The sequence below is a fragment of the Orycteropus afer genome, unplaced genomic scaffold (assembly GCF_000298275.1).
Source record: "Orycteropus afer afer isolate SDZICR_OR568_19922 unplaced genomic scaffold, OryAfe1.0 scaffold00166, whole genome shotgun sequence".
Lineage (NCBI taxonomy): Eukaryota > Metazoa > Chordata > Mammalia > Tubulidentata > Orycteropodidae > Orycteropus > Orycteropus afer.
In genome coordinates, this window is record NW_006921753.1 from 1,956,163 (window position 1) to 1,968,266 (window position 12,104).

Genomic DNA, 12,104 nt, shown 5'->3' on the forward strand with positions numbered 1-12,104 from the left:
GTAGGTGGGAGTGGGGATGGCCACACCTCCGTTCACCATGCGGGTGTAGAGTGTAGTAACAAGAAGAATGTCATACCTTTTCAGTCTTGCAGGCCCCGAGTGTCCTTGGGGTTGCTGGAAAGCAGAATGTATTCTTAAACCCCAGAAATCTGTGAGATCGCTGTCTCTTTGAATATCTAAGTCCTCCATGCAGTCCCTGGCTAGCAGGGTGATTTTTAGGTTAATTCTTAAGTCCTACCACCACAAGAATCTGCTAGAGCACTGTCTCTTTAAATATCCAAAATAGTCAGGCTGCTTTTTAAACCTACAAAATGGCAACACCCTTCCGGCCCAGCAGAAGTCCACAGCTGAGCCCACCTTTCTCTTCATCTTCTCCATTTGTTCCCCAGCCACCGTGTACAGTCTTCCGTGCAGTTCTGGGCTAGCAGGGTGATTTTTGGGTTAATTCTTAGGTCCTACCACCACTCGGGAATCTCCAAGCTGTGTGTGCCATCAGTATCGCTCAGGATCACTGCCAGACCGCAGCTCATATGTCTCCTTTTTTGGTATTTTCACGCAAATTCTTCTGCTAGTTGGGGTTTAGTCCACTTCCCTTCCCTTCAAGGCTCAGGCATCCAGGATTATCTTCTGTGTCTGTGTTAATTGGTTTCCCTTTTCTTTGCTGAAGCGAGTCTGTGCAGTCTTTCTGCCTAGTCTGCCATCTTGCCGGAACTCCCCTATCAGCTATTTTTATTGACTATTGTACTTACCCCTCAGCTCCCACCAGAATGTAATCTCCATAGAGCAGGGACATAATTTGGTGTGCTCACTGCTGCATATACAGGTTTTATAGCAGTGCTGGTACATGGTTGTTATTGTTAGTTGGCTGTGACTTATGATGACCTCATACATAACAACAAAAAACCACTGCCTTGTCCTACACCATACTCATCATCACCAGCACGTTTGAATGCATTGTTGTCTTCCAACCCAGGGTGCTCATCTCCCACCACTATATCAAACAGTAATTTGTTCTGCTCCATAGGTTTTCAACAGCTAATTTTCAGAAATAGGTATCGAGGCTTTTTCCTATTCTGTCTTAGTCAAGAAGCTCCATTGAAACTTGTGCACTTTGCATAACCCTGATGATATTTGAAATACCAATGGCAGAGCTTACAGCATCATAGGAACATACAAGGAACCACAGTAAGACAAACTGACAGTTATGTAGTAGTGGCATATAAAAAAAACAAAACTCACTGTCGTTGAGTTGATTAAATTTATAGCAACCCTTCCTTGGGTTTCCAAGGCAGTATCACTACAGAAGTAGATTTGCCCAACCTTCCTTCCAAGGAGTGGCTGGTGGGTTTGAACCACCAGGCTTCTGGTTAGCAGTCAAATGCCTTAGGCACTATGCCACCAGAGCTCCCAGTGGCATGTAGTAGTGGATAACTATTTGTTAAATTATTCCTATACCACAGAGCATATATTTTACATCATTTTCTAATTGAATATCAACAAATAACATTTTTTCAACAAAAATATGTAAGTACACTTGTATTGTTTTACCGTGGACTCTTTTTTTTTTTTTTGCTTAATTACATGTGAACATCTTTATCTTTAAAACATCTGTTATTATTGAACATTTAATATATTTCTAGATTTTTGCTATTACCAAGGAAACATGGGTGAACATCCCCATAAATTCAGAGATATATGTATTATGTTCTTATAATAAATTTTCAGCAGTAAATTTCTTTTTCAAATTGTTTAGCAATTATATTACTATCAGCAATGTACAAAAATGACTTTTTCACTAGTATGCCATTAGTATCTTCACTAATACTCATAGTTATCAATTTTACATGACAAATAGCAAGAGTTTCTTTCATATTTAATTTCTTTGAGTATTAATAAAGTGAACTTATGTATATTATTCCTTGGAAGGAAGGTTGGGCAATCTACTTCCATAGTGATACTGCTTCGGAAACCCAAGAAGGGGTTGGTATGAGTCAGGTCCGACTCGATAGCACATAATACACACATACACACACATATGTATATTGTTATTTATGTGTATTGTTTCTTTTTAAAGTTTTTGTTCCTATCCTTAGCCCATTTCAAAATTATTGTGCTGATTTTTCCTTGTTGATTTCTAAGGATTCTTAATTTATTTTTCTTCTCCCTCTACTTGCTGTAGAGCTGATTCTATTAATATATTAAGCTTTGGTCATTTTTTCCTTGTTAATCATTTGTAAAATAATTGAAGTACCTGGGCAGATGAAGAAGATAGTGGAAACAGGAAGGGCACCAAATCATAGTGGGCCATCCCTAGCTTACCTCTGTCATGAATTCCAACCTGATATTTCTTACTTCTTACTGCATATTCTTCTGGCATCCTAAACTCTGATAGCTAAAACTCAGTGTTATCCCCTAAGCCTTTTTCACTCCTATTAGTAATACTGAGTTCTCTCTACTTCCCACACTAGATATTTCTTTGTTATGTTTGAATTTTCTCTCACTGAGATACATATTTTTTCACATTCCAAGAACAGGTGATCCAACAGAATGTGGAAATTATCAAGAAATATCATTTATATCACACAGAAGTGAAATGTGTGAAGATGATCAAAAATGATTACAATAGCACATCAACAGGAAATGGCCAGAAGTTCAAGCCCGATTCAGAAGAGGATAAAGGACAAAGGATATCATTGCTGATGTCAGATGAATCTTGGTTGAAAACAAAGGATACAAGAAAGATTTTATTTGTGTTTGATTGACTATGCAAAGGCATTCAACTGTGTGGATCATAACAAATTATGGATAACATTCTGAAGAACGGAAATCTATAACATCTAACTGTGCTAATGTGGAACCTGTACATAAACCAAGAGACAGTTGTGTGTCAATTTGGCTGTACCATGATTCTGAGTAGTTTAAATAGTTGAAGTATGGTTGTTCCCATGATGAGATCTGATATAAGTTAGTCACCTCCATGGTGGAATATGTTTTGAGCAGCCAATGAGATGAAAGGGAGTTTCCTTAGGGCTGTAACCTGCTTCTGATATAGATAGATAGATAGATAGATAGATAGATAGATAGATAGATAGATAGATAGATAGATAATCCTGGGGAAAATTCAGGAACTTTCTTTTGGATTTGGATCCTGCCATGTTGCCTGCTCTTCTTGGGTTCATCAGCCCCATGCAGCTGCATGAATCAGGAAAAGCCTCCAGCTTGATGTTTGACCTATGAACTGGGGACTTGCCAGCCTCTATAACAGTCCCGTGAGCCAACAATCAGCTATTTTGCTGGCTGATCATGACTTCTTCATCCATTGAAGTCCACAGGCTGCTGTACTGCCTGCCAATCTTGGATTTGTCAGCCTCTGCAGCTACATGAGTTGGGAAAACCTCCAGCTTGACATTTGACCCAGGCAGGAACTTGGCACTTGCCAGCCTCTATAACTGTATGGACCATTTCCTTGAGATAAATTTTTCTCTCGTTCTCTCCAGCCCCCCTATGTATATTTATATATAAAGTTTATGGGTTTTGCTTCTCTAAAGATCCTAGCCTAAGATAGCAGTCATTCAAACAGAACAAGGCGATACTGCATCATTTTAAGTCAGGAAAGGTAAGCATCAAGGTTGTATCCTTTCATCATACTTATTCAATCTGTATCCTGAGTATATAATCTGGACTATATGAAGAAGAATGTGGCATCAGGATTGCAGGAAGACTCATTAGCCACCTGTGATATGCAAATGATGCAACCTTGCTTGCTGAAAGCAAAGAGGACTTGAAGGATTTACTGATGAAGATCAAAGACTACAGTCTTTAGTATGGATTACACCACAATAGTAAGAAAACAAAAATCCTCAGAATAGACCAATAAACAACATCATGATAAATGGAGAAAATATTGAAGTCGTCAAGGATTTCATTTTACTTGGATCCATAAACAACACCTATGGAAGCAACAGTCAATAAATCAAATGACCTGTTGCATTGGCAAATCTACTGCAAAAGACCTCTTTAAAGTGTTAAAAAATGAAGATTTCACTTTGAGGATTTAGGTGCATTAGATTCAAGTTATAGCATTTTATACCACTACTTATGCAAGTGAAAGCTGGACAATAAATGAGGAAGACTGAAGAAGAATTTACACCTTTGAATTATGGTGTCAGTGAAGAGTTTTGAGTATATTATGGACTTTCAGAATAATGAACAAATCTGTCTTAGAAGAAGTACAACCTGAATGCTCCTTAGAAGTGAGGATGAAGAGACTTTATCTCACAAACTTTGGACATATTATCAAAAGGAACTAGTCCGTGGAGAAGGACATAATACTTTGTAAAGTAGAGGGTCAGCAAAAAATAGCAAGACCAATGAAATGGATTGACACAGTGGCTGAAACAATGGGCTGAAACATGGCAATGATTTCAAGGATGGTGCAAAAGTGGTCAGTGTTTTATTCCATTATACATAGGGTCACTATGAGTTGGAGACTTGAAGGCACCAAACAAAAACATGTTCTCCCACACCATGGCATTATTAAGTACTGTTAAACTTCTGCATTTTCCCATTACTAGTTTACACCTTCAGGACCTTGCACTTTGGTGTCCTTCAATAGGTCTACTTTCTCTGTTCCTCTAGACTCTTCCCACTCTGATTTGTCTTGCATACTTCCACAAAATTTATTTTCCTGAAGCATAGTGTTAATTATGTCATTTGTCTACTCAAATGTTCTTTAACATTTTGCCACTACTTGCCTAATACCTTATAGTGGCTTCAGATACCTTCTGAGACATGCAATCACCTACTTTTCTCAATTTCTTTCTCACCTCTTGGCTTCATGGTCCAATCTATTTGGGGTAGAATTGTAGAATATTGCCCTTTAGACTTCTTTACTTCTCTTCCTCTTTTCAATAATGTTGTATTTTGTTCTTTTGACTTCAAAATATATTGATCAATCCTGGTACCATTCTTTAAACAGTAATTCTCAAACTTGGCTGCACATCAGAATCACCTAGGGAGATTTTAAATTCTGATGCTCAGGTTTCTTCCAGACCAAACAACACGGATGTCTGGAGGCGGAACATAGGCATCAGTATTTGTTTTTCCAACTTACCAAGTGATTCCAATGTGCAGCCTAGGTTGAGGACCACTGCAATAATTGCTCTGCTCTCAAACTTGTGTTTTTCCATATAATCACCTGGGAAACATGATCAAAATAAAGGCCCAGTTTCTGCTTCAAGCAGCTTGGACTTCTGCATTCTTTATTAGCTCTCCAGATTATTCTGATGAAATACCAGTGTTCGTGTCTTATCTCTCCCAGGTAAGATGATACAGTCTAATTAAAATGCAAGGGTTTATTGAGGGAATAACGCTTACTAGTGAGAGTTTCATAAAAGTTCTTTGGAAACACATCACATCATACGATGAAAATGTAACTACAATATCTCCTGGATATTTATTCAGAGATTTAAGCTGTTTTCATCTTTGTTATGCAAGCAATTTATTTATGAGAACATGGTTATCACTATTGTTTTCTATGAAAAATATAATAGAGAAAGAATGTGATATATAATATACAACTGTAGGATAAATCCAGGCCATAGCAATCCTCTGTCTGTAGATACTTGACTATTTCTGGAATAGTGAGAAATAAATCCATAACATTGGATGCTATTTCTGTTACAACTGAAGATGGGAAACTGTACTGAGAATTTGGATTTTCATTGTTCATGGGTAATAATAGACTCAAAGGACTGACCTTAAAGCTGGAAAGAGGATGTGTGAAGACTTTTGGTGTTGGAAGCTATTATTTGAGACTATTATTACCTGCATTGTCCATCTGAATGCTCCCAAAGCTTAGAAAACTAAACTCACATCTTTTTTTTTTTTTTTCCTGGACAGATAGTATGAAATTATTCCTTTTTCCCACTGTGAGTTACTACTATTCATACTCACTCAGACTGATCATGCATGTAGCATTTCTCCCTCTTTTAAGTGTCTTCATGTTGGATTATATGGTCTCTAAAATCTCCAGTCTACGATTCTGACCCACTGGATTCTCAACTTGAAATAATCATACTTTTGTCTCCTAACATAGCACTCTTGGCAGGGATATTTCAGCAAAAGGTGAGCATGTCTGCTCTGCTTTTGATTTTCCATTTATTTTTCCATAGGCTTTGCATTTTAAAAGTTTTCATAGCAATCAAGTATTGAGGCTATTATCATTACAAATAAACTGATATATAACAGGTGTGTAGCATGTAGAAATATATGTGTAATATACATCAATTTTAATTAATACAGAAATCAAACATTTCAAGGTTTTTAGGCCCCTATGAAAAAGTTAGGGAGCACTGTTAGCCTGATGCTTAAGGCACTTGACTGCTAACCAGAAGGCTGGGGGTTCAAACCCACCAGCCACTCCTGGGAAGGAAGGTTGGGCAATCTACTCCCATAGTGATATCGCCTCAGAAAACCAAGGAGGGGTCGCTATGAGTTGTGGCCGACTCGACGGCATATAACAACAACACAACAACATGAAAAAGTTAAAGGCTACCATAAAGGAAATCGGTATCACCAACACAAATGATGCAGAGTTCTCTGTGTTTTATTACTAATTAATTCCATATTATGGCTATTGAGGAGCCCTGGTGCCAAAGTGGTTAAAGTGCTCAGCTGCTAACCAAAAGACTGGCTGTTAGAACCCACCAACCACCCTCCAGGAGAAAGATTCTGTAAAGATTTACAGCTTTGGAAACCTGAGGGGGCAGTTCTACTCTGTCCTACAGAGTTGTTATGAGTTGGAATCAACTCGACAGCAGTTGGTTAATTTTGGTTTGGTTTTATGATTATTATTCAGGATATATTATTGTAATTTTTACTCAATAAAGAAAGACTACACTCTCTTCTAGTGTAAGACATTATTCTGATGAATGAATATGTGAGATATACCAGTATGTCTCAGGTTCCTTTAAAGTGGGCAAAGTAACAGAGAGATTTCACCTGAGTGGAGTATCTGTTTTGTTTAGTAGCAGAAATGATTTACAATTTGAAACATACTTATGACAATTTGCTTATGGCATTCTTTTATTATTGTCATTTTTAAACACCTGAATTGATGGAATTCTTATTTACTTTTCCATCTTGTAACACTAGTTCTTCTTTTCTATTTTTTTTTTTTTTTTTGTTGTTGTTGTTGTTTGTTTGGAAAACCAAGGCTTTGAACCAATTTGAAACAGTTCAGTCATGATTGATGAAGCGAAACAGGAACAGACCAGAATTTTTAAATTTGGGGGATCTAGAATGCTAACCAGAAAGGGAAAAATTACGATCAAAGCCCTGGAATGTGACATTCAGAAGCGGTGTAGTGAGCCCTTTCAGGAGCCTGATGCATGGCATTGGATTATTGCCAGAACTGTGGAGTGTGACACACATCAAAACGGTGCAATTGGCCGCCATCTTTGACCTGGGCCCCACTGTTTTTGACTCATCCTGACAAGAGATTTGGTTGCTATTCATTGTTCTTGCTGCTCTCGTTTTCTAAGAGGGAAATTAAGTTTCTAGCAGGGTTTTGACCCGTATTTTTTCCTTTTCTAGTTACTGTTATGGTTAACTCACATTAAAAAAAAAAATTGGGTCCGTTTCTGTGTTGCTTCGTCAGCCATGACCCAATAGAGCTGAAACAGTTCAAAGCCCTATGGAAAATGGAAATTTTGTGCTAAGTTTTGTGCCATGTAATTTTCTTGTTGGACAGAAGAGGGCACTGTGGAGTAAACAGAGACGTCACTGGAAGAAGACGGAAATTTGATACTGCGCACCTGTCCTATTTGGTGGTTGTGTTGACTTACAAAATTAAATGGTGCAGGTCCATGCTTTATTGAAATAATCTACAAGTATATACATAGAATAAAAATAGGCAAATGATAAAGATGGCATTTTCTATGTCGTTACAAAAGCAGTTCTTTTTAGAAGGCCAGAATCAAGAAAGACATGTTTTTGTAATTTTTATTGAGATATCATTAATATTTCATAAAAATCCACCATTTAGAAGTGTACAACTAGTGGTTTTTAGTGTATTCACAATGTTGTGCAACCACCGTCACTATTTCATTTCAGAAAACCTAGATTCATTTCCTCTTTGCCCTTCTTCTCAACCCCTGGCTGCCATCAATCTATGTCTCTGTGGCTTTGCCTTCTGTGGAAATTTCATGGCCTTTTGTGTCTGGCTCCTTTTACTCAGCATAATGATTGCAAAGTTTATCCATGTCATAGAATGTATCAGTATTTATATGAATAATTTTTTATATATAACTTTTTATATGAATAATATTCTATGTATGTATAAATCACATTTTGCTTATCCACTAGTTGCTTGATGGACCTTTGGGTTGTTTCTGTCTTTCGACTATTGTGAATAGTGCTGCAATGAACAATGGGGTACATATGTCTGTTTCAGTTCTTGTTTTCAAGTTTTTTGGATACATATCTACAAGTGGAAGTGCTGGGTCATGTGGTAACTTTGTTAAATTTTTTAAGGAACTAGAAAGTTGTTTCCCAAAGTGGTTTCACTGTTTTATACCCCAGCAATTTATGTGGATTTGCATTTATCCACATCCTTGTCAACACTTGTCATTGTCTGTCTTTTTGAATAAAGCCATCTTAGGGGGTGTGAAGTGGAATCTTACTGTGGTTTTGATTAGAATTTCCAAGAAATAGATCCTTTTGAGCATGTAGATTTCAGGTATTTATTTCCAATTTATAACCTACCTTGATATATCAGTTTAAACACACATCCTTCCACCTTCTGTGTAGTCTTTTTGGTTATAGTGGAATGAATTTTGACAGTGATGTTGCACCTCCCCTTCCTTTCTCTTTCTCTTCCTTTTTTTCTTATGACCAGGTGCCCACAAAGCTGCTTTCCTCATAGCCATTGACTCTACCGAGTTGGTGAAGGTCTTGATCCATCCAAGAATCACGTAAGGTGCCATTTCAAGAGAATTATGATTCTATAATCTTCTAATAACGTATACATAGTATACAAGTGTATTTTTCAACTACTGAAGATGTCTGTAGCAAGATCTTCTATATAAAAGAGCAAAGGAGAGCTACTGTGAAGAATATTCTAGTGTTTTCATTTGGATGCACCACAGCAGATACTCTTCTGTTAAGAGTCTTTCAAGTCTGAAACATACCATTTTAACAGTTTCCCTTAGGTAACAAGTCTCTTTGCAGATGCAGGTAAGCTTTTCACTTGTTGCTATAAACTGCTTTGTTGTCTAGCTGAGAAGTTTTCAAAGCTATAGTTTCCTGATATGAATAACATTGGAAAATTGACAACCCTCAGCTATTTGGAATATTGTTACTCTTTAGAGTAGCAGACACATGGGGATGTATTTGTTGAGAAAGAGCTTCAGAACATACTATGAAATTAGCATTTGTATGGAAGAGGAGGTTGAGAAGAGAAATGGAAGATGGAAGGTTGTGTAGGTTTTGTTCAGGATCTGGGAGAATGCTATAATGATAGAAAATAACCTTCTGAGGACAGCTGATGCTGGGGCTTTGCCTTAAAAAAAAACCACAGAAACCAAACTTACTGCCATTATGTCGATTCCAACTCATAGCAACCCTCATTGGGCTTCTGAGGTTGTAAATCTTTATGGAAGTACATCACCCAGTCTTCCTTCTGTGGAGTAGCTGGTGGGTTTGGACCACCAACCTTCTGGCTAGCAGTCAAATCCCTTTGCCTAAGTCATGCATACATTGCCAGGACTTCTGGGTACTGAGACCATTTAAGTATGCTAGTACATTAAAAATTAATAGCTTACATCCTCAAAATGTATTAGTCAGTATGAGATAGGCTGTGCTACAGTAACACATAGACATTAAAATCTTAGTGGCAGCAAAATAAAGATTTGTTTCTTACATGAAGTCCAGTACAGATTAGACAGCCTTATTCCATTTTATAGTTATGCCATCTGGAACACACGACCTCCAAAATTGCTGAAGATGGGGAAAAGAGAATTTGTGAAGAAAGCATATACACCCTCAACTGCTTGGGGCCACAAGTGATATCATTTTCACTAATATTGTGGGAATTAGTCAAATTATCCCCTTAACTACAGGTAGGCTGGGAAATGTAGTCTTTCTGAGAAGAGAAAATGATCGAGTTAAGAGACAGCCTTGTATCTGTTGTACTTAATATGTATAAAATAGTCACAAGAAATATCTCCTTCAATTCTTGAAACAGTACTGCGAGGTAAGTAAGGCAGGAGTGCTTAACTCCTGTTTTTTTTTTTTTTTCTTCCAGTTGAGGAAACTGAGGCTTAGGAAACATAAGTAACATGCCAAAGAGTACACAGGTAGGCATTCAGATGGCACTCAGATTGTCTTACTCCACTTTTTCCCTAGTTCTGAAAAAGAGATAGACAAATGTACAAATTTGTGACAGAAAACAGTCATTTTTTTTTTACCATAATAAACAGTGTTTCCTTGGCATATTAAAGTACCTTACATGTTTATGTCATTTCAAACTAATCAAAGTAAATTTTCTAGTTTAGCTTACTTAAAGCAGTAATTCTACATTTACCATAATACTAACAGTGTTGCTGTTGTTGTTAGGTGCCATCAAGTTGATTCTGAATCATTGCAACCATGGGAAAAAATAGAGATGTCCCATAGGGTTTCCTACTAATCTTTACAGAAGCAGAATGCCAGATTGTTCTCCCAGATACTGGGTAGGTTAGAACTGCCAGCCTTTCAGTTAGCAGCCTAAGTGCTCCACCAGGACTCTTAATACTATTGTATTGAAATTATCTGTTTATACTTTTGTTTTTCCCTACTAACCTGAGCTTCTTGAAAGCATGGACTGTATGTAATTCATCTTAGTATCCCAAGCACCTGCAAGCCATAGATGCCCCATAAATGTTAAAATAAACTAAATTGAGCTGAACTTCATGATCAGCAGGACAAATAGTTGAGCTATTTCTGGGTAGTGGAGTTAGAGTTGTTTGGCAGTTCCATTTTCTTAGACATTCCTCACAAAATGCTTGTATGGCATGTTATGATTATAAAACAGTGTCTTCCTCTGTATAAAACTAATGAGCCCATAGGAGGACTGAAATCAAACCTTCACCTCTTTAATATTGTGTTCTCAGGGACTGAGTTACCACAGCAGCCTTTACTATAATAAAACCAGTGAGGCAAGCTAATGTATTATTATTCAACATAAAAAAAAAATAGGAAAGAAAAACAAAACTCATCCTCCTCCTCTCTATTTCTCTCCAGGAGACAGAGTAAGAAAGCACACTGTAAGGCTTTTCTTGTCTTTGGAATTTCACTGACTTCATAGAGACAATTGCCACTGCTAAGAATAGAGATGTGTATGCTCTGTTGATGACAATCGCAAAAGATGGGGAAAATTCTTGCAAAGCTAATGTTCTACATAAAATTTAGTTCTGGCTCTCATGCTAACTAACTCTGGGAAATTGGTCAAATATCTTCATTCCTCAGAGCCTCCAGTGAAAATGTTGAACTCCTTTGTGTTTCTCAATGGAAAGATGATGAGATAGGACAATTTCTCATATATGAGAATGTCCTGCACATTGCAGGATGTGTGGCATCCTTGGCCCCAAAGTACTAAATGCCAGTAGCACTTTTATTATCATGATTTGGGTGAAAGTTTACAGAGGAAATTCATTTTCATATACATTTTGTTTCATGACATTCACTGCAATCCCCACAATGTAATAGTTCTCTTCCCACTCCCTCCCTAGAGTTACCTCTTACCTGTGTCCTTCTTTCCTATGCATTCCTGCCCCCTGAACTGTCTCCCAATGCAATTACAGCCCTCTGTTCTCCCATGATGGATGGTTCTAAGGAGTGTATATACCTTGTATAAAGGTTCACCCTATATACCTGTCTACTGTTTGGCTGGAAGCCATGAGAGTGAGTTCCATTCCAGGCCTGAAGGGTAACTAGGTGCCATACTCTCCGGGGTTTCACAGGCTCTATCAGACCAATAAACCTGGTCTTTTTTTTTTCAAAATGATTTTGAGTTTTGGTCCACATTGTTCTCCCATCCTATCCAGGATCTCCTGCAATGATCC

The 12,104-nt window shown here is 37.6% G+C and overlaps 1 protein-coding gene across 1 annotated transcript in view; it reads left to right on the forward strand.

Annotated features, from left to right (window-relative positions):
* Positions 1 to 12,104, forward strand: part of MYH15 (myosin heavy chain 15) — a 214,061-nt gene that overhangs the window by 56,924 nt on the left and 145,033 nt on the right. Inside the window, 1 exon segment of the mRNA XM_042781754.1 lies at positions 8,900 to 8,975. Within this exon segment, the coding sequence (XP_042637688.1) occupies positions 8,900 to 8,975 (76 nt within the window).